We start from the raw sequence: 22,832 nt of genomic DNA, 5'->3' as shown, positions 1-22,832 counted from the left end.
AAATCATTTTATAGGGACTCTTACAGCTCATATAATAATCCACACATCCATTGTATCAAGCACATTTGTGCATATGATGCCATCATCATTTTTAAAACATTTCCTTTCTACTTTAGCCCTTGGTATTACCTCTTTTCCCCCTCCCTCCCCCACCCCTTCTTGTGAACCCTTAATAGATTACCACTGTCTCCCTTCACCCACATATCTACTGTTCGTCCCCCCAGGGGGTGATTATATATCGACGGATTCGTTCCTCCTTTCTTCCCCACCTTCCCTCTACCCTCCTGGTATCGCTACACTCATTACTGTTCCTGAGGGGTTTATCTGTCTTGGAATCAGTGTGCAAAGAGCTCTTATCTGTACCAGTCTAGCCAGATTTGTAAGGTAGAACTGGGGTCATGGTAGTGGGGGTGGGGAGTGGGCAGCTTTAAGGAACTAGAGGCATGTTGTGTGCTTAGTCAGTGCCACACTGTTCCCTAGCTGGCTCGTCCCTTCCTTGTGATACTTCTGTGAGGGGATGTCCAATAATCTACAGATGGGCTTTGGATCTCCACTTTGACCCCCCTTGTTTGCATCATTATGACTATTTGCTTTGGGTCTTCTGATGCCTGATACCTGATCCCACCGGCACCTCGTTATTGCACAGGCTGGTGTGCTTCTTCCATGTGGGCTTTGTTGCTTTCCTGCTAGATGGCCACTTGTTTAACTTCAAGCCTTTAAGACTCCAGATGCTATATCTTTTGATAGCCGGGCACCATCAGCTTTCTTCTCCACATTTGCTTATGCACCTGTCTTTGTCTTCAGCAATCGTGTCAGGAAGGTGAACATCATGGAATGCCAGTTTAATAGAACAAAGTGTTCTTGCATTGAGGGAATACTTAAGTAGAGACCTGATGTCCATCTGCTGCCTTGATACTTATTAAATATAAGTACATTGAGCTATATCCCTATCATACATTTACATATATACATGCCTATTTTTAGACCTCTATTTTTTTTTCCCACGGGAGAACGCGAATGCAGTCCCCCACTACCACAAATTATGCAGTCCCCCACTACCACAAATTATGCAGTCGAGTTTCCCACATTTGGGGCAATCGCAGGGGTCAGCACATCTGAAGGGCAATGGATAAGCCTCGCCCGGGGAAAACCACCTTCGTGATCATGGCATCTCCCCTGCCAACTAAGTATTATTTTTAGACTTCTATAAATGTCTTTTGCCTCCTAGTTCTTTCCTCTATTTCCTTTAACTTTCCTCCTGTCCCACTATCATGTTTATGCTTCATTTGGCTCTCAGTAATTCCTCTCAGCTACATTGCACTTGATCAAACCCCACTAGGCATTCTACACCCTCCTCACCATCGATTTTAGATCTCTTAATATTCCCTTGTCCCTGAGTTTGTTGGCTCTCCCTTCCTTTCCCCCACCTCCTCCTCTCCCATGTCCCACTAGAACCATCGGTCCAGCTGTTTTCTCCTCGGGATTGTTTATCCAGCCTATCTTATGGAAAATCTATTTGGGATTCCTTGGGGACTTTGTTGCTTTGCTCCCCTTGCTGCTCTGTTGCATTCCTTTCCTGTTTCGCCGCCAGGGGCAGACTGGGCACAGTTCCCTCACTGTGTCTCCAGTGCTGGCCCCTGGTGCTGTGGGTCAATGAGAGGACGTCATGTCTCATGGTGGGGTCGGCCCTCTGGTCATCATACAGAAACTTTCAATGCACCTTATTTTCCCAAAATGGCTATAAGGGACTAGTGTCAAAATGATTTACAAGGGAGTGGATTCTAACGTGCACAGAGAGGAACTGCTCCATCGGCTTTTGTAGCTGTGATTTTTCAGAAGCAAATGGCTAGCCTGTCGCTGGGTGGGTTTGAACTGTCAATCTTTCAGCTGATAGGCAAGAGCTTAACTTGTAATGCCGTACAGTTGATTTAGAAATCCTATCTTAGAGTCTCTAGCAAGATGGCAACCGAGTAGCATTCACAGGAGGAACTGGGCAGAGAATGGCACCGAGGGGTATCCTACACTCCCGTAAGGCAGGATTCTCGGCATAAAGATAAGTTAGACACACATTGACTAAAATAAAAGACAGCACCATCCGTCGACAGACTCCCCTTTGTCATCGACCCTCCGAGCTAAACTAACTGACTAGAGCAGATTCCCAAATCTCCCAATCAAATTATCCCAGGAGCTAACTACAGTGGGTAACTGGCCGAGCTGCAGGGACCTAGCTCTGCGAGACCAGCCCGGGACAGATAGAAGGACAAATAGACATGACTCTGGGCCCAAGCCAAGGGAGCTCAGGTGTGATACCCTCCCCCCATAACTCCTCAATAACGGGGATAGGACAGCATGGAGCTAAGTGAGCGGGGACCACTCTACAGGACAGCCTGGAGGGGCCATGAAGAGTGAACGTTACACACAGGAACACCCCCCGCCCCCATGTGCAAAGAGCAAAGCCATTCACAGGCTTTTTTTTTTTTTAAACTTATTTGGTGAGTTATTGTGCCAACTTGGCTGATAAACACGTGGGATTAATTGAAGGGCGGAGGGATAAATGGCTCAGTGAGCCTCGCCTTTCGAGTTCTCTGGTCTCTTGCTTTGTGATGGTCAAACCAGGGTGCAGCTGCTTTAGCAGTTCCCTGCTTCAGCTGGCCAGGCTGACTTCCTGCAAGACATCCCCAAGGAGAAGCCACATGGACCTACCCGGATGCAGCCCTGGGTGCTGGAGCAGCCGTGTGGAGACCCCTGCCAGCGCTGAGATGTTTACATGTTCACTGATTCGGCTTTCCTCCTGCAGTTGGCATCAAAGTGTGTGTTTTGTGAGATGGAGGAGGACTATGTGCACTGGTGTTGGACATATGGGTTAATGTTGGACTTGTGGGCTTGGGCAGCACTGGGTTGGGATGTTTTCTTCATGTTTCTTCATATACCCTTTATACAAAACTCTCTCTTACACATATGGGTTTCTCTGGTTTTGTTTCTTTAAAGTACCCAGACTAACACATTTGGGTAGCAGTTAGCACACACCTGGCCCTTTAACAAGGTATTAGCATACACTACAAATCAAAACTGCAACAGAGGGTCTTACAAAGCACAAGCAGGGAGTCTGGGTCTTACAAAACACAGACAGGGGTTCTGGGCATGAGACAAAGACTAAAATTCTAAGGGCCCAAAAGCCATCCCGCTTCACAAACCTAGCTTTTCACCACCTGTCCCTGACGCCAGCCCCTGGTCAGCACCCCAAGCTGCTCAGATAAGCAACCTGCTCTCTGAGTAGGCTATTGCTTCATTCCTCCCACCTAGACCACCTAGGTAAGTGGCAGGTATAGACCCCACCCCCTCACCCCAACTTGGTCATCTCCATCATCGCCAAAGAGCGAACCCCATCCCCTCTGATCTGTTCCACCAGAGCCCTATTCCTTTATTATAATTAATGTAAATCATAAGAAAACAGGACTCTCATCTATACGAGACACCAAATTCATTCCCCTAATCTCAACCTTAATCTCACCAAATCATTCCCTTAATCTCAACCCTACCCTGACATTCTATCACAGTGGTTCTCAACCTGTGGGTCTCGACCCCTTGGGGGTCGAACAACCCTTTCACAGGGGTCGCCCAATTCATAACAGTAGCAAAAGTACAGTTATGAAGTAGCAACGAAAATAATGTTATGGTTGGGGGTCACCACAACATGAGGAACTGTATGAAAGGCTCGCAGCATTAGGAAGGTTGAGAAGCATTATCCTATAAGATCATAAGGTAGTAAAACATACTACTAAACACTGTCCCCAACTGCTTAAAAGACATCTGCTCCACACAACCCTGACTCCCGGGACAAGATCGACCCCAGCTATCATTGAAATCGACAAGCTCATATTGCCACGTGTAGACAGAACACTTTTCCGTGAGGGTACCCTCCCCGCCCCCTCTGACCAGCCTCGGCTTGGCCTGAGGTCACCTGTTTTAACATCACAGTGGAAGGCAGGTGTGTAAGTGCCTTCAGAGCAATTCTTGTTTCAACTACCCCTCTCCCCTCATCAAGAGAAGCTGTGAGTCTTTCTCCCAGGAACCAGGGTGCTGTGTTCACTTCCCCTAACCAGGAGAGAAGCTGGAGATGAAATCCAGGGATGGGATCATAAAACAAAGCCCATTTGTTTTACTTCAGTCAGCACTGCTTACTTAGTGATACATGAGTTTTAACTTGCTTTTTCTTCTGCTTTCTGTAATCTGCCCTCCCTGAGTTATATAAAAGAGGCCAGGGAAGACGGGCACTGCAGTGTGGTGGATAGGTCCCTTGGAACACCGCCCCCTGCAGTCCGGGCCAGCCTGATAAACAAGGAAGACTTCACATAGTCTCAATAGGGCACTGCAGTGGTCTTTTTCACCCGAACCCACAACATGGTGATACTTAAAGCAACTGGGACTTGAAACACCCTTTGGTCCAGCAATCCCACTATTAGGCACACACCTCAAGAAATAAGAGACACAACACGAGTGGATGTATGCTCTCCCAGGGTCATAGCAGCGGCACAGCTCACAATAGCAAGAAATGGGAAGCAGCCCAAATGCCCAACAGTGAACGAATGGATGAAGAAACCGGTACATACACAGTGGAACAGTATGTCTCCCTAAAAGTCAGTAGGGAAAGCATGAAGCACTGCATGACACGGAGGGACCTGGAACCCAGGATGCTGACTGAAGGGCACAGAAGGGCAAATAGTGCACGAGTCCACTACTATAAGGAGAAGCGCCAATTAAACAACTCTTGGAGACTAATTCCCAAACAAAAGGGTAGAGACTACCTACAGGGCATGAACCACACATCATCCCACTTCACAAAAATCACCTTGAAAGAAGCCACCTCACATGGGCTGGGGGCCACTCCACTCCTGGGAGGCAGAAGGGGAAAGGGAGAAGACCATCCACTTGATGCCACACAGCGTGGGAGATGAGGCTGCGACAAACCCACAGGAAGGAGAGGAGACCCTTGCTGGAAAATCAAGCGAAGAGCAGGGCAGAGGAGCACCTGCATTTCACGAGGCCTGCTATTTGTCGTGGGTCAATGGGATGAGCAACCTCACAGCAGGAAGGGATGCTAACCCTAACTAACTGTAGGGAACCTCAGCGGAGGGTCAAGCTGAGTTTACATATCTGGTAGACACTGCGAATATGTTTTCACCCAACCTCCGGAGAACCTCACCATGGACTAAGCACTATGATGACCTTAGACGCTGGCCTTACAGCGAACATGGCATCCCCCAAGGGCCACACCAGGACTCCACCGGGAAGCCCGGCTGAATTAACTGGGCCATACCTAAAACTTATCTGTGCCCTTGGAGTTATGAGAGGAAGCAAAGAGTGGCTCAAGACTGTGGCAATGGTGGTTATTGGACCTTGAGCGAGACCCCTGACTTAGTGGGTGTCCAATGAAAGGGACTTAGTACCTCAATGCTCCTCTTGCATTAATATGACAGGTTTAAATCTGATAGGCGAGGATCTGCACTTGTAATAAATAAGACAGCACATTCCCCCCTAGCATTAACGTCCATGCTCAGTGTATACAGAGCTCAATTAAGAAATCAACCTGTATAAAGCAACAACTCATGGATTGCAGCTTGCAGTTGGACTACAGTCACATAAACTCCTATCAACAGCATCTTAATTTCTGTCACTGGATACATTATTGGTGTTATCAGTGCAGTAGCCTTATACCTCTGAGATGATCGACAATGTCTCTTTGTTTCTATGTTGTTGTTGCTGTCATAATACGACTGCCAAAGTCAACCAGAGTTGCTCATAACCCGTGGACAAGCAGATGGATTCTGGGCTCCTCCTTAATTTTAGCCCCAATCCAAGAACAGTTAGGTCTTACACATGGCCCTGCTTGATACTAGCCTTCATGAAGAGACCACTGGCGATAAGAGTGCTACAGCAAATGTGGGGAAGAAAGCAGCTTGTCTGGCTATCAAATGGAATAGGGTCTGGGCTCTGAAAGGCTTCTATTCAAACAAACAGCATCAGTTAAGTCCACCTTGAAGAAGCACACCAGCCTCTGCGATCCAAAGATGACAGTAACAAAATCCAAATACGATGAAGGGAAAAGTATCAGGTAAAATCATGAGCACCTAATTTGTCGAAGGCAATGGAGGGCAGTGGGAGCCCCAAATCCATCTGCAGACTATCTACTCGGATGAAGCCTCTGGCCACAGGTGAGGGACTCAAACAGCTTATTATCAGACGCAGATGATTGTAAACTTGATGATGCTGGATAGAAACCTGGTGTGATACTTTGTCAGCTGACCTCCCTCTTGACCCAACCTGAATTTGCTCTAGGCTCAAGAATTTATCACTTGTTCCACAACAGAAATTTCTTCTCTGGTTTTTAAAATATTTACTCTTTATTTTCATCTTATATTATTTTCTTGCTCTTTCTGTACTTTATTCTTTCTCTTGGGTTTCCCAGTTGTGAAGCACAGGAGTGGGTGCATAGACACAATAACTGCTGCAGTGGTTTATGGGGGACATGGTGGGTGGGGTGGGAAGGTGATGGATTTGGGGAGCAAATGATGAATTTGGGAGGGGGCAGGGAGTGTTAGACAACCTTTGTTAAAAGCGATTTAACCATGGAAGTGTATGACATGTGAATACTATTATCACGGAAACTATTTTTAAAGAGAAACCAAACTTGACCAATGGTTATCATGGATGCAGGAGGAAGAGTTGTTGCTTAGGGAGCATTGAGGTTGTTAATGGTGAGGGAATAATTTGGAAAAGGGTATCAATAATGGTTGTACAGCACGAAGAGTATGTATGATCAATGACACTGAGTTATACATGTAGAAGTTGTTGAATTGGAGCATGTTTTGTTGTGTATATTTTTGCCACAATTAAGAGAAAATATTTACATGAATGATAGTGAATACAAGGGAGAAGAAAATGTCCTAGAATTGAATGTGGTGATAACTGTACAATTCTTGATATGACTGAATTATTGAATTATATGACATGTGGAGGAAGTGTCAATAAAACTGTTAAAAAACAAAACTATTTACACTTGAAATCTACCCCATAAGAAGAATTTGGCAGTAAACCCACCATATGTAAGCCTCCAACTTCTCTGGGAAACTTCATTTCCAAGTGAATAAATCCATCCTAGAATGTTTGACGCTCACAGGGAGTTTGTGTTGACAACCACGGTTGCAGTTTTCTATAACCTTAGTTGCCGTGTAACGCCGAGAACTAGGCACTTGGATACATTCCCGCCCTCACCCTCTAACAACCAAACATGTGTTTGTTAATGACAGCCCACCTCTTCCTAGCAAAGGACTGACCCACCAGCATTATGTTTCATGACTTACTTGACAGTGCCCTTTGGGAAGTTGTTTAAGACCGCCATGTCTGTTTCCTCATTGATAAACGGGGACATAAAGTGCCTGGTGGCATACTGGCTACACGCTGGGCTGCAGACCCCAAGGCCAGCAGTGCAAACCCACCAGCCACTCCCAGGAAGAAAGATGAGACGTTGTGCTCCCATACACTTATGGCCTCAGAAAACCAAAGGGGCAGCTCGACCCCGCCCTATAGGGTTACCACGAATGAGAATCGTCTCCATGGGCACGAGCTGGTTTTTGTTGTTTTGTCACCTTGTTGACTGGAGTCCCTGGGTGGTACAAATGTCCGACGTGGTCAGGTGCTAATGAAAGGGTTGGAGGCACCTGGAAGCAAAGTCTGGCAATCTCCTGCAGGAAAGCCAGCACCGACAAGCCCAGGGAGCAGGTGTCCGGCCTCTCACAGGAGGCGGCCCTGAGCGGCCATCACTTCAAGGACAGGGGTAAGTCATTAGCTATTGCGAAAAGAAAATGGTTGACGAAGCCTAGTACCCTGAGTGTTGGTAACCGCGAAACCCCACTGCCGTCGAGTCAAGCTGATGCACTGACGACCCCTAAAGTATCACCACTGTTACTACGTGAGCCGACGAGCCCACACCGGCCTCTCCAGGCTGGGGGAACGCCCATGAAGAAAACCTTCCAAATTCTACTTACCTACAGAAGGGCAGATTTTATTAATAGAATAAGCTGTGCCTGAGACACTAATTGCTAGATTTTAGGCTAGTTAGGGGACTATAATTTTTAACATAATTTATGCTTCAAATTTGAATCACAGAAAACATGGGGGGATAGATAAGGGAGTAGAGGGTTGAGTCCCACAAAATCCATTGTCTGCAAATAATCTGTGGCCATTGGCTGGCCAGTCAAAAATCTGCCCTTTCCTTTCATAGAAAGGTAGGCAGGCATGTGGTTATTGACCAGCAGCTAGGTATTGTCACGCCAATGGACTCCAGTGTGGTAACGATGTACTCCGCTTGCAAGTCTGGCTATACTACTACCACCACCACCACCTTTGGTGGGTGTATCTAGCAAGGGCCCAGGGGATGTTGGGCGTGGTCCCGAGGAGGGTTGTGTGGGAGGCCATCCTAAACACCTACCGAAGAGCTGTCCCACGAACAAGAGATAAACTTGTCTTAACCCACTGGAATCCACTTGTGACCCAGCCCACTTAAGCCAAACATCACTAACCATAAGTGCACGCCCATGCAATTCTGTTTTCACAGAGCTGAAAGCTCACGTGCTGAAGTCTATGTCTGGTATCAAGTACTGCTATTATACATCTGTACAATTGCTGCACCAAACAAAACACCCAGCCCACAACCGCAAGTTAGTTCCAACTCACAGGACGTAGTAGTCCTGCCCTGGTAGGGGTACGCAAGGCTGTACATCCCTGTGGAACTCTGGGGAGTTGGAACTACTTAAGGGTCTAACCCGTCCCTAAGAGTCGGGTACTCACCACTGCACCACCAGGACTCCGTCATGGCTTCACGATATTCCATAAAGCAGCTGGTTAGACCACAGTTCAACTGTTCTGTTGCTGACATTAACTATTTTCCTAATTTTGCCTCTACTTCAAATAATGTTCTAATAAACATTTTTTAATATACAGAAGTCTTATTCTGAATTTGGATCATTTGAAAAACCACGAATGAGAGGGTATAAACATATTAACTTCTTTCCATATCGATGTTTGGATTACATTACCACCACTACCAGCAGTCATGTCTGTGTGCTGCTATACGTGTACGTTCATGTCCTTTGACAATTTAGTTACATACTGTTGTTGAACACTCTTCCATGTCTGCTATTAGTTTGGCCTCCTCTGCATTTCGTTCTTGTCCTTCTGCTACCTATTGGTCTGCATTTCCTATAGATTTACACAATCTAGCATTAACATTACCAAGAATCGATCATCCAAAATTTCAGAAAGAATTTTATTATAAGTGAGAACAAATATTAAGGCACAAAAGTACACCTACTTTTCAAACAAAAAATCCTTCAAATAGGTCTGCCCTATAATTAAACCATACTCTTCCAAATTACATAATTTAACCCAAACAGAACATATAACTTCTTAACCCCCTAAGCTTTCTCCCCAAAGTAATGAACATTTTTCTAGTCCTAGACAAGTTGAATGTGATATTGAGCACCTGTATCATAATGTGCATGTCGTTAGAAATCCGGCTCTGTCACTTACCATCATCTGACCCAATAAGGAAAATTTCTTTTGTATAAGGCTTGGTGTTTTTATTGCTTTTCGCATGCTGTCGATCATACCAAGAGACACAAGTACCAGAACCAGTAACCTAAAATCTAGCATGACATCTCTGACATATAAAACAAACAGCCTAGTGTGTGTACTGTAAGTCTCAAACTCCTTAAGGAAAAAAAAGAGTTAACCTTAATATGTACATTTCTATACTTTCAGTCTTGACATTATAGTTGTCCAAACATAATATACTGTTCATAGGGTTAAATGTCGGTGTTTTCTGGAGGATATGAAAGATTTTTAAAAGTAGTATTTCTTCTCAGGAAAAGTATGGGAACCTTTTAACATCAGGCTTAAAAAATTCAGATTTCTGGAAAAAGGGGAACTGATGTCAAGGAGTTCTAGAAGAAAGAAAATGTTTTGAAACTGATCGTGGTAACAATTGTACAATACTGATAGATGTGATTGAACTATAGAATGTTATGATATCCATATGAGCTAATTAAAAAAAAATCAGATTCCCCTATTTTTTGTTACTTTTGAAGTAAACAAAATAAACTATCTCAAAGCAGACCTATAAATGCCCATTTAAGTCTAATAGTGAAAATTCCCTTTTAGGCAATTTCACACAATACAGAAGTCTACTATGAACTACATAAGGACACATACACACTTTACCTGCAAACACCCCTATAATTCAACTCTTTCTCCCAGATCGCTTCGATCCTAGGAAGGCCCATCTTGATGGCATCCTAAGGATAAGCCATTGTGGCCCCATGGGGAGGGGGGGGGGTCTTGGTGACCAGGGGTGATGGGTCATGCAAGAGCCTGTGGTAAAACATCTACGCAGCCTCCTTTGCAGCACAGCTGCGGCCCAGGCCCATTTCTGAGTGCTGCGCAGGCCCCAGGCACAAGTGGCAAAGCACTCAACTACTGGCCCAAAGGTGGGCTGTGTGATCAGGGGTCCCTACGGATTAGAATCACCTTGAAAGTGGCTCCCGCCACTAGGGCCCTGGAGACCCTCTGATGCTCATCGGGCAGCATCAGACAGCACAATTTACCAATGGAAGTGACAGACACAGCACATGACCCAAAAAGATTCCAACATTTCTGATGTGGCTACTTGAGAGAGATCCTGCTTTCTCTACAGAGGAAACTTTGCCTCAGCGTGTAGCTGGGGTCAGCAGCGCGATCTATCGTTCTGGCTGTAGAAGGAAGGCGAGCTTTCGTGAGCCAGTTTTCCCTCATCACATTTTACATCATCACCTCCCACCCCCCTCTCACCAAGCCTGCAGCTCCTGTGAGCTGGAGCCCTGGTGGTGCAGTGGTTAAGCACTTGGCCGATAACTGACAGCCTGCTGTGGTTTGAATGCAGCTGCAGCTCTGAGGCAGAAGACCTGGCAATTTGCTCCCATAGACACTACGGCCTACAAAACCATGCCATGCCTGTAAGCTGGCACAGACCACACCGGTCGGAAGGGCAGGCTCTGGCATCCAGCATCAGGAGGACTGTGTAAAAATGGTAGGGTGACAGCCTGCTCTCACTCAACTGCTGACGTGGAACACGACCATGGCAGAAAAGCCAAATATGGCAACACCAGATGGGTGGGAATGTGGTATGGCAGAAATTAGGCAATGAAGCCCAGACTGTCACACATTCTTTCCCTCGGGGCCATGTCTCAGAGCAATGATCTTGAAACCCATGCTTTCCTCAGTAATGTTTGCCAACTCTGTACCCTTGCCTAAACGCCCACCTAGTTAAAATGTATTTGAAAATATCTTTCAAGAGACATCACTGCTTGTTAGGTGCTGCCGGCCGGTTCTGACTCACAGCGACCCTGGGTCTAAATCAAAAGTGCCGGCCTCAGAGCTGCTGCAGCCACTGTGCCGATCCACCTCATCAGACACCTCCCCTTCTTCCCTGCCCCTCCACTCCACCAGCAAGCAGCAAGTCCTTCAGCTATAATAGGTCTCTCCTGAAAACATACGTTCACAGTTCATGAGACAAAGTCTTAGTGTCCTCGCCTCGCCTCGCGGGAGCTTTCTGAGTGGCTGCACTTCATCCAAGACAGATCTGTGTGTTCTTGTAACAGTCCATGTCACCCTCAATAGCCTTGCCACCAGCACAGTGCAACGACCAGACGTAAGTGTTCTGCACTCTGCCCTGTGCAATGTGAGTGAGAAATAAATTCAAAGGTAGGCGTATGAAAGCAAAAGTAGAGGGTACTTTGTGGCTCCAGTGAAAAAAGGTAAGTGTTGTTGTACAGAAATATTGTATGAGTTAAGATTTTAATGCCTTCTTACTCAGAGTTCCATGAAGTCCCTTCTGAGTTCACCAGCTCCTTCCCGTAGAGCAGCACACCCACGCCCCCATCTTTGGTCACGAAAAGGCGAAACATTCACATCTGCAGCGGACTGCACTCAAGTCCTTTTCAAGTTTAGAAAACTATTTTAAAAAAAGATATGAAAACAAAACTCTCTAAGTATACATTATATGTCTTAACAAAATAAAGAACACATGATCGAATGTTAAGAAACTGAAAGATTAACAGCAATCAACTGTGCATTTAAATATATATACATATATTTATTATGAAACATAATATATCAGATCGTGTAAAAGATAAGGTTCTAGCTCCCTCAAGGTTCCCTGATCACGAGTCTTTTGTCTTGCCAGGGAAGAAGTGTTCCGGAGAGCCATATGGCCAGGTGTCCCACACCTGCCCAAGGCAAATTGAGCAGCAGCACATGAACACACAGCCTGAGATGGAGCAATGACAGAGATCTTTGGAACTGACCTTCCAGACTCTTCTCTATGCCGGGAAGATGGTACCCGGGGGTCTCCCTGAGCTCAGACAGGGAAGGCTTAACTCCATGATTTGCTCTGTTCATGGTGTTATTTACAAACAAGGGCTTTGTGCAGAAGACAAGCAAAACTGAACACATAAGCATGCTTATGTTCTGATGTTAACCAAGTTTTACTTGGGATCAAATCAGTATAAAAGCCAAAGAAAAGTATTACTGCATCTAGCAGTATGTCTCCGGAGATGGAGACACTGTTCTACCACACTTTAGAAGGGTCACATTATCTCAAAGGTTACAGAAGAACAGTAATTGTCATATTTTCCCAAGCCACAGGCCTGTCAGCCATCAGTGAAGGGCATTTATGCATGAACCAACTCCTCGCTTTATCAACACGGTTAGGTTCCAGGTCATTATGTGAAAATTGGCATTTTGCAAAAGTGGAGGGCAAGTATATGAGATTACAAAGTGCAAGAGGAGTTGTCATTCAATCATTCAGCACTACATAACTGGCCAACCACTAAGAATCGCGGTCTGGGCTGAGTGACACATCACCTTAACCATCAGAGTCAGTTTCATCTTGCACTTCAGCACTCGCTACTGCCAGAAGTTATACCGAAAATGTGCAAGATAGGGGAAAGTAGATTTTTTTACATGCTCATAAACATCAAATGTCAGATAACAAGATAGTTGAAAATCGAGGAATCAGCACGTATCTTTATCATAATACTTTTCTCAGATGACTTCCAAATCCAGATAATTTAACAGCTATTAAACTGACATCCACAAGTCAGTTTTAAAAGGGTTGGCAGGACCCGCCTAGTGCCCGGATTCCTTGTAATACATAGATTTTCCGGACTGTACTCTGAGAGCTTGTCATGCCGTATGAAAGCAAAGCTCTCTGTTTTCAGGAAAGATGGTGTCCAACAGCATGCAGGTTTCCCTCGTGTGCGTCCCAATCACATTATCTTTTCTGAAGAGAACAGTTTTTCCGCCATTTCAGATCTGGTCATGATTTCCTAAGGGGTGGGGACAAAAGATAAGCATTCAAACAGTGGATGTTGCCTTCAGAACCAAAACAATCATTCCATATTATACTCTAAAGTACTAAAATAATAAAAAGTAAAAACCATAATTTTCATATTCATAATACAAGAGGGCTTTAAAAATATGTAGAAAACATAATTAAATGATAATGAAAATTTTCCATGAACTTTTTGAAACCTCCTCCTATAAGACAATTATCTATCTACCTGTGAAGTTCAGAAAACGTCAGCTTCCTGCTACCTAGAAAATACACTAGGTTCAGAATTTCCAGTGAGGCAAGGAGAGCTAAAATGGATTTCTTTGGTAGAACTCAAAGAAATTTTGGTAGGGATCTGCTTCATTTTTATTCCATTAATGTATCTTTGAGATTATGAATCATTTTATTGGGGGCTCTTCCAGCTCTTATAACATTCCGTACACCAGTTGTCTCAAGCACATTTGTACATATGTTGCCATCATTTTCTAAACATTCACTTTCTATTTGGGTCCTTGGTATCAGCTCCTCTTCCCCTCCCCCACCCTCATGACCCCTTGACAGATTAAAAATTATTATTTTTCATGTCATATACTGACTGCTGTCTTCCTTCTCCCATGGTTTCTGTTGTTCCTGTGTGTGTGTGTTATATGTCAATCATTGTGATCAGTTCCCCCTTTCCCCCTTCCTCTCCTACTCTCCTCACCTTCCCCCTACCTTCCTGGTATCACTACTCCCATTTCTGTTCCTGCGGAATTTACCTGACCTGGATTCTGCGTGTCGTGAGCTCTTATCTGTACCAGTGTACATGCTCTGGTCTAGGCAGAACTGCAAGGCAGGACTGGGTCATGATGGTGGGTGGGGGGAGTTGAGGAAGTCTCAAAGAACCAGAGGAGTATTGCGTGTTTCATCGGTGCTATACTGCACCCTTCCTGTAACCCTTCTGTGAGGGGATGTACCATTGTCTTCAGATGGGTTTGGGGTCTCTGCTCCGACCCCACCGCTCTCAACAATATATGTATATACAGATACATATATATCTCTGAGGGGTTCTTCTGGTGCCTATTACCTGATTCTGTAAATCAGTTTTACATCAAGTAACTATTTTAAATTCTCTAAAGTAATGCTACAGCTTATCTTTCTATACAAAAGCTCGGCGCTTTTGTAGCAAGGACATGACAAACGACTACAGCCTTCTCAAACCTTTCCATCCTATCCCAGTCCAACTACCACCCTGATGCCCGCACATTTCCCTTCCTCTTCAATGAGCGGGGCTGTGGCTTCTCTCCGCATTTACAGCCTGCACACAACCCCCCTCAGCAGCCACTCGTGCCCCTTTCCTCCTCCTTTTCAGAAACGGACGCTCCTGGCCTCCGTCTCTAATGCTCTCACTGCAGCCTTCTCCTGTCTTGGACCACCCTTCAAAGTTCAGATGACCCACATTACTTCTTAATTCTTCAAAAAGCTTTCCTAAATCCATGCCTCTATTCAAATTTCCTTAGTGGGTGAAAGTCAAATGGAAACTATTCAATAGCCCGGCACAATATTTGTAAGTATGAGATTAATTTAGACAAACTGTCATTTAAAAATAGTCCAAACTCTTAACTATATTTACAGGGTCTTAGAAAATTAGCTCACAAAACAACCTTCCCTTATATATACACCAATAAACATTCATCTTACTGTTTATAAATGAGAATCAAGCTTCTTTAAACATTACCCACAAATCAATCAATAGTGTCTGTTTGTCTGCTTAACTTGTAATCATTTAAAAAAGTAACTTTCAGTTTCCTTCTGAAGTACATTTCTACTTCTGAAAATCACATCTCTAAGAAATAAGAAAATATATCTTTTACCTCATCTGAATCCACTAACACTGGAAGAGCTCTGAAATGAAAGGGGGTGAGAAAACAAATTTACAATGATAGTAAGTTTAGCATTTCTATTAAAGTGGTCATGACCCATGATCCACCAATTCTCATTCCCAGATACATACAGCCCACAGAATACCTCGGTTCACCAACAGACATGGGAATGCTTTATAGCAACACTATTTTTACTGTGGGTAGGCACTGGACTGATATCTGCAAGGTTGGTGGTTCAAACCCACCAGCTGCTCTGAGCAGGAAAGATGAGGCTAGAGGCCCCTATAAAGATTTATAGTCTTGAAAACCCTATAGAAGATCGCTATGAATTGGAATGGGCTTAATGGCAGTGGAACTACTTTCAGTATCTGAAAAGAACTCCATGTGGGTAAATCTGTTATGTTTATGCAACAGAATACGACAGCAAAGAAAATGGAATGAACGGTCGAAGGAATGACCCTTTTAAAATTAGCCACATCTAACGTACAGGGTCTTAGGAGGGCACGTCCTGACTTGAAAAGCGCTGAAGAGCCCAGTGATGCTCGTTTCCGGTGGAGTACCCGTGGTGCCACCGTATTCCTATTTTTAACTCACTGGGCTCTGTGCGTATTGAGAATTTATGTACATTTTAGAATGTGTGTTTTAGGCAAACTAAGTCAAAAAGTATTGCCACTAAGGTAACAGTTCATGTATGTACACGAGTTTATCCAGACTGCATGCCAACATGTCTCTGCAATTAGAGTTATTGCAGGTAATGTTTGTCCTAAGTATCATCGGTGCCTTTCTCTCAGAAAGTCCCATCACAATGTGGCTTCCAAGTGATCTGCTGTGCCATCAAATTCAAGGCAGAGCGGTGAGCGCAGTCAGTGACTAGTTCTTGGATTCCCCAGGGGCAGTCTTGATGCGCTTCCTTAAAGGACACAGGGTGATCACCGGGCCTTACTATGATACCAAGTTTTAAGGAACCTGAAAAAGGCATTGGTTTTAAGAAAAAAAACAAGCCAGGAAAGTTGCAGCGAGGGTTTTTCCCGTTATGGAAATGCACCAACTCATTCTTCAATAGCAAGCGCTGCTCGATGACAATGCCATGGGACATTTCACTCCAACAATCCTATAGCCCAATCTTTTCCATCCCCCAAACTCAAAACCTAACAAGAATCCTCTGAGTGTCCCCTGGGTATGCCAAAACTCCTGATTTGATGTGGTGTAATTTGAAGTGTGCAGAATTTGACTGGGAAGGGTTAGAGAGATGGGAACACTCTTCAGAGATGGACAGGCCTAGATGGAATCAAGAAATAATGTTTTGGTATTTTTGTTTTAAAAAGGTTTCTGTGACTTTGTATCAATGCCTTTTGACTTACCCTTGTACTGGGCAGTGAAACTAACTGAAACATAAAATATTCAAACTTCAAAATGGAAATAAAAAACAAACCAAGACCAGCAATCCTAGATCCTAATACACAAGAGGGACCTCAACGGCTAACATGTGCACATGAGCAATTCCCAACAACTGGCTCCAACTGCATCATCATTTTCAAATCCCGTGATATTTTTGTTTGTTTGGGATTGTTAGCCAAACATGTAAGTGGTGACCTGTCATTTAACTTGAAAACCTGATTTTGAGAACTTAAGAGGAAGGAAAACATTACGAAGAGTGGCATTAATGGACTCCAGTATTTGATTTACTCTTCTATCACCATTAGCGCTGACTGGATATGTCTGCGTAATGGAGAGCAGTAGACAGAGACTGATGCAAACAACAGAAGCTTTTCTCAGAAAAGCTAACGTGGATGAAAACAAAATGTCCGTAAACTTAATCTAGCCCCAGTCTGTGATGGAGCTTTGAGGGGTTAGGCTAAGGTCACAACACGAAAGTCCCATCAACACACCACTCCCGACGGTGCAGTCCGTGCTGAAGGCAGAAGAGAACTGGGAGAGACTACATGCGAGAAGGGGCCACGTCAGATGGTTCGGAATGACACTATTGAGTCAAACAATCTAAGTCCAGGGAAGCCTGCGTTAGGGGACAGAAGAAACTGGAAGCTTAGGGCCCAGAAGACAAACGCTGGAGGTTTAGCACTTGTTTAGAAGATTAAAAAGTAGCAATCTCAAATGCAATTCCCTCAGAGCTAAACAAATATGTAAACGTACTAAGATGTCTTCAGTGCTTAAGGATAGATGTAAACCTGCCTAATCTCACCAGCATGGCATATCAGAAATAAAATCCATACAGAATGTTTTATCACCATCATACTATCTAGCGGATGCTAACCTCCAGGTCAGCAGTTTAAATGGACCGCCGCTCCATAGGGGAAAGGCCCGACTTTCTGCTCCTGTCAGGGTTTGCCGCCTCAGAAACCCACAGGGGCAACAGGGTTGTGTCCTCTCGGGTCACTCACGGCAGTGAGTTTGTTTGGAGGTGATATCGTAATACACTACATCATGCGAATATTCATCACTTGTCTCAATATTCCTATGCTTGCAAATGCTGGGTTCCATTTCCATGGTTTTCTCTTGCAAGTCTTGTGACATACTGCAGATCACCTATGAGTGACATTGTGCAAAATCCCTCGTCGAGTTAAAGCCGTCACAAGTGAACACAAATCCTGGACACTGTCTTAATAGCATAAAGCTTCACTCACTTCACACGAATCATTAAGAATAACAGATATGAACGTTAAATCTTTACATTCCAAAGGAATTTTTCAATCAGCATTTGTAATAAGTGAACGATGGGTATCAACCTCTCCTCTTCCTCACATATGCCCCTACAATCCTCGAGTTAACAGTGAAAGACTCGGAGACCCATGTCCAACGCCACCGGGGAGAACCCAAAAACACTCACATAACACCTGGAGGAACAAAGATAAAAGAACTAAAGCAGAGTCCCTGCCCCCCTCCCAACGCTGGAAACCATACAAACTAGAAGCCAATGGAGTGGCAATTTTAGAAGTGCTGAGCGAAAACAATTGTCAACCAAGAATTCCTGCCTACAACAAAAATACCTTTAAAAAACTGAAGATGAAATAAAGACCTTTCCAGAAAAAAATCTATGTGATTACCAACGTGCCTTTACTATATGAAACAAAGGAAATTCTTCAGGCAAAAGAGAGATCACACTCTATGCTGTTGTAGTTTTGGGTTTTTGTTGTTATTCTTGTTTTTAAAATAATTTTATTGGGGGTTGTACAACTCTTATCACAATCCATACGCACATCCATTCTGCCAAGTACATTTGTACATTTGTCGCCCTCATCATTTCCAAAACATTTTCTTTCCACCTGAGCCCTTGATATCAGCTCATTCCCCGCCCTCACAAACCCTTGACAATTAATAAATTATTATTTTTCATGTCTTACACTGTCCAATGTCTCCCTTCACCCACTTTTCCGTTGTCTGTCCCCCAAGGGAGGGGGTTATATATAGATCATTATGATTGGTTCCCCCTTCCCCCCACCTTCCCCTATCCCTCCTGGTATCGCTACTCTCATTATTGGTCCTGAGGTGTATATCTGTCCTGGATTCCCGTGTGTTTCCAGCTCTTATCTGTACCAGTGTACATCCTCTAGTCTAGCCAGATTTGTGAGGTAGAATTGGGATCATGATAGTGGGGGGAGGAAACATTAAAGAACTAGAGGAAAGTTGCATGTTTCACCGGTGCTATACTGCACCCCAACTGGGTTGTCTCCTCCCTGAGACCCTTCTGTAAGGGGATGTCCAATTGCCTACAGATGGGCTTTGGGTCTCCACACTGCACTGCCCCAATTTGCAATGATACGCTGTTCTGTGCTTTGATGCCTGATAGCTGATCCCATGGACAGGCTGGTGTGCTTCTTCCATGTGGGCTTTGTTGCTTCTCAGCTAGATGGCTGCTTGTTTATCTTCAGGCCTTTAAGACCACATATGCTATATCTTTTGACAGTCGGGCACCATCAGCTTTCTTCACATTTGCTTATGCATCCACCTTTGTCTTCAGCGATCATGTTGGGAAGGTGAGCATCATGGAATGCCAGTTTAATAATACAAAGTGTTCTTGCATTGAGGGAGTACTTGAGTAGAGGCCCAATGTCCATCTGCTATCTTAATACTAATCCTATAAATATATGCATAGATCTATTTCATCATCATATATATATATTTCCATATGTACATGCCTATATTCAGACCTCTATAAATGCCCTTTGCCTCCTAGTTCTTTCCTTCTACTTTCTTCTTGTCCCACTATCATGTTCAGCCTCCATTTGGGTTTCAGTAATTCCTCTCGGTTACAATGCCCTTGATCACGCCTTACTAGGCCTCCTACCCTCCTCGCCATCGATTTTGGATCACTTGTTGTTATATTTATTAGTGCCATCGAGTTGACTCTGGCCTCTGCACAACAACGAAACACCACATGGTCCTGGTACCATCCTCAAAACTGTTTCTACATTTGAACCCACTGATGCAGCAGCCACTGTGTCAATGGAGGTTGGTACCCAAAGAAACTATCTAATTAGGAATTAGAAGAGGGCAGGTGTTATCCAGTGTGCAAACACCAACAAGGAATTCTTTCGGAGTTGAGAACATAGCTAAAGAATAATTTTAATGGCCAAAGTTTACAGTGAGGCTTCCTGTTTTTTCTATGCTCCTATTTTCCCTCCAAAAGCTTTCATATCATATGTGTTGTTTTGGTTATGAATTTTAAAAAAAGTTTTGCCATAATAGAGCAAGAGTAGTTACTGCTGGGCTCAAACCTCTGACCTTTCCATTAGCAGCCGAACACTTTAACCACTGGGCCACCAGGGAGCCTTGAGTTGGTCATAGTCCACTGCTATTAAAATAGCTGTTACACAGTGAAAAAGGAAGGAGCAAGAGACTAAGTAGGTCAGGGCTGTGCTTGCTTTGCACTTCCATATGAAATAAATGAGACGTTCAGAGGTAATAGAGGGCTACAAAAATTTCCAGAGATAATGAAGTTTGAAAAGCACATGACCCGTTAAGAGAACTCTCTTTAAATCACACCCCAATCCAACTTAAATAGAGGATATTTACACATCTGTGAACGAAGAAGGAATATTTTCTTCCACCCACTTCAAATCTTCATCCTGCAAATATATATCTGTATTAGCATTTGCTTATTAACACCAGAAGGCAGAAAGTAAATGTAAGTAAAATTCAAACATTTAAATTCAAATGTATAACATACTTTTTTTTTAAGTCTTTACATATAGCCTGAAAAGTTGCTAGTTTTGAGATTTTGGATTTCTACTCTTCCTTTTGGCTTTAGTTTTAAATGCACAAGTGGTCTTTCTTGTTCTGAGAGACCATGGTAAATGTATTTAGTTTTGTATTTCTTATGCCTCTTAAGTTTTTATATGAGCTTACAGTTTCCAATAGGAAGGCAATCTCAAAATGATGGTACAAATATACTAACTCTGGAAAAGCCTCTTTAATTTTAGCCCTTGTACGTATGCTCATCCACCCGAAGGAAAGCAGGCAAGTTGCTGTGCTATTTAGAGACCCTTGCTGAGAGACACAGTAGTTAGCTCACCTGAGCAAGGAAAAGAGAACTCCAACTGCATATGTTGGTTTACGATGCCTAACAAGTGAACAGGTTTCTCTGTGGTCCATTTGCCTACTTAGAGCGCTCTGGGTCCAGTATTGTTTACACCTTACTAACCTCGTGAGACAATGACCGAGTCAGTATTAACTCTGGTCCTCTGAATGGGTCCCAGGCTCCCAATTTCTGATCAAGAACTGATTGCACTTAATTTAGAGAAATAAAGTATTCCCTTTGATGGGTTTGCAAATACTGAACTCTAAACTAAGAGCCCTAAAATAACCAGAGGGGAAATCTGTAAGGAGCGGAATGTTTAGTAATGCTTAACACCAGGTAATTATAATTGCTGCGTATTTTAAAATTTAGTTGAATTACTATAAGATCACTCAAAAGAGACATTTTAGTATTGCATGAATAAAATTTAAAATTAGACGATTTGCCAACCTAACAGATAAAAACTATTGTCAAAACTTACATAAATCTGTACATGGTAATGATCATAGGTTAAAAAATACCTATGAAAGCATAATATAGAACTGTATGACAGATATTTCTGTTTTGCTTCATTATCTTCGTAACAACCACATTTCACGTAAAAAGCATTTAAAAATTCATCTCGACACTGTATTTTTGTATTTAAACTTCTATAATTAAAAAAATTTTTAAAAGCATTCATAGTAATTCTGCCAACTACAAGTCTTTTCCCCAACAGCATGTTCTATAAAGCACCTTCTAAAACCAGTTCAAAAAAATTTTTAAAGTTACCATGAGCTTTTGCTAAAAAAGGGCTTCTCCATCTTCAATGCACATACGAACGATGTGCGGAGCCTTGTTGAAAGTGCAGACGGCGATTCAGAGGCTGGGGAAGCCCTGAGATGACGTATCCCCAACAAGGCCCGAGGGCACCCTCATGCTGGTTCCAGAGCAGCCCTTGAGAAGCTCGCACTGCCAGTGGACACATATTTTCATACCCCCCAAACATCTCCCTCCTCCAAAACCTGAGTAAAACATGTCTGAGTCAATGAATATGGCTCTCACATTACAGTGTTTGAGAGCTTTCAAGACTGAACATCCATAAACTGTACTCACAAAATTATCTGAAGTGGCAGGTCTCGCTGTTCCATTCGAAACTGCTTTGGAGACTCTTAATTTTATTCCTTCAGCTACAATGAGAAATATTGCAAATACAAAATTATAACAGTATTTCCCCATAGTGCTTTACCTTTACTAGCCCAACAAGGAGCTCTGTTCTCCTTCAAAGGCGAGTTACTGGTTTACCTGTGCACTATGAGTCCGTTTCCTCTTTCGTCCTAGGGCTAGTAGGTTACTGCACCCTCAACTCTGAAGATGGCGTCTCATACTCTGGATCCCCTGGTCTTCCTCAGAAGTCTGTTGACTTTTGTTTTCGTGGCCATTTCAGTTGTTTCCAGGCCACCTTCAGCTTCTGGGGCCTTGGCTGTAGTTTCAGTAAGGTGGGTCTCTATCACTTTAGTTTTGGTCCCAGGGGGGCTCCTGGTGGTCTTGTATCATGGTCTTTGCTTTCCCTCTGGCCTCTTGAGCCCTAACGTTTGCACATGCCTCGTTCAGACTCCAGCTGGTTTGAACTACGTGCCGGATCTGGGATTTACCCTGGGCCTCTCTCTTTTTGTAATTTCTCCCCTCACAGTTTCTAGGCGTTCTTTCAGTTCACACTCTAGCTCTTGGCACTCTTAGGCTGCGCCTCTCTACTCATGCTCCCGCACCACCACGCTGACGTGGAATACACTTAGTAACAGCTCTGTAGAAGTGGCGTTAAGGGTCTGTTCCCTTCGTTCAACAGCCAGCACCCTCCCATTTTGCCTGCTTTTTTGTTGCTCTCCAACGTCTTTGAACAGTTGCGCTGCGTGTTTTTAATATATATTTTGTTCAAAGGTTTACGAAAGTATCAGCAAGCAGGTTAGTTCAAAACAATGGACTGCATCTTTACTGGAAGCCAGAATCCTAGCACTGATTTTTGGGGGCGGGG

General features: G+C 43.8%; 1 protein-coding gene and 1 pseudogene across 2 annotated transcripts in view; both read right to left on the bottom strand.

Moving 5' to 3' along the window:
- Positions 1-1,004: 1,004 nt before the first annotated feature.
- LOC115868502 lies at positions 1,005-1,191 on the bottom strand (annotated as a pseudogene).
- Positions 1,192-11,870: 10,679 nt separating this feature from the next.
- The window catches only part of TMEM87B (transmembrane protein 87B), a 72,919-nt gene continuing 61,957 nt past the window's right edge, over positions 11,871-22,832 (bottom strand). For both annotated transcript variants that reach the window (XM_030884728.2, XM_004707933.2), the window contains exons 16-19: positions 21,917-21,990; positions 20,320-20,372; positions 15,280-15,310; positions 11,871-13,421 (exon numbers count right to left, since the gene is read on the bottom strand). In XM_030884728.2, the coding sequence (XP_030740588.1) occupies positions 13,362-13,421; positions 15,280-15,310; positions 20,320-20,372; positions 21,917-21,990 (218 nt within the window). In that variant the 3' untranslated portion in view covers positions 11,871-13,361. The remainder of the gene's footprint in view (positions 13,422-15,279; positions 15,311-20,319; positions 20,373-21,916; positions 21,991-22,832) is intronic.

Source organism: Echinops telfairi, unplaced genomic scaffold (assembly GCF_000313985.2).
Source record: "Echinops telfairi isolate 266 unplaced genomic scaffold, ASM31398v2 ScPeMD7_11;HRSCAF=52, whole genome shotgun sequence".
Classification (NCBI taxonomy): domain Eukaryota; kingdom Metazoa; phylum Chordata; class Mammalia; order Afrosoricida; family Tenrecidae; genus Echinops; species Echinops telfairi.
Note: the sequence above shows the minus strand (reverse complement) of the source record. Positions and strands in the feature narration are given on the sequence as shown.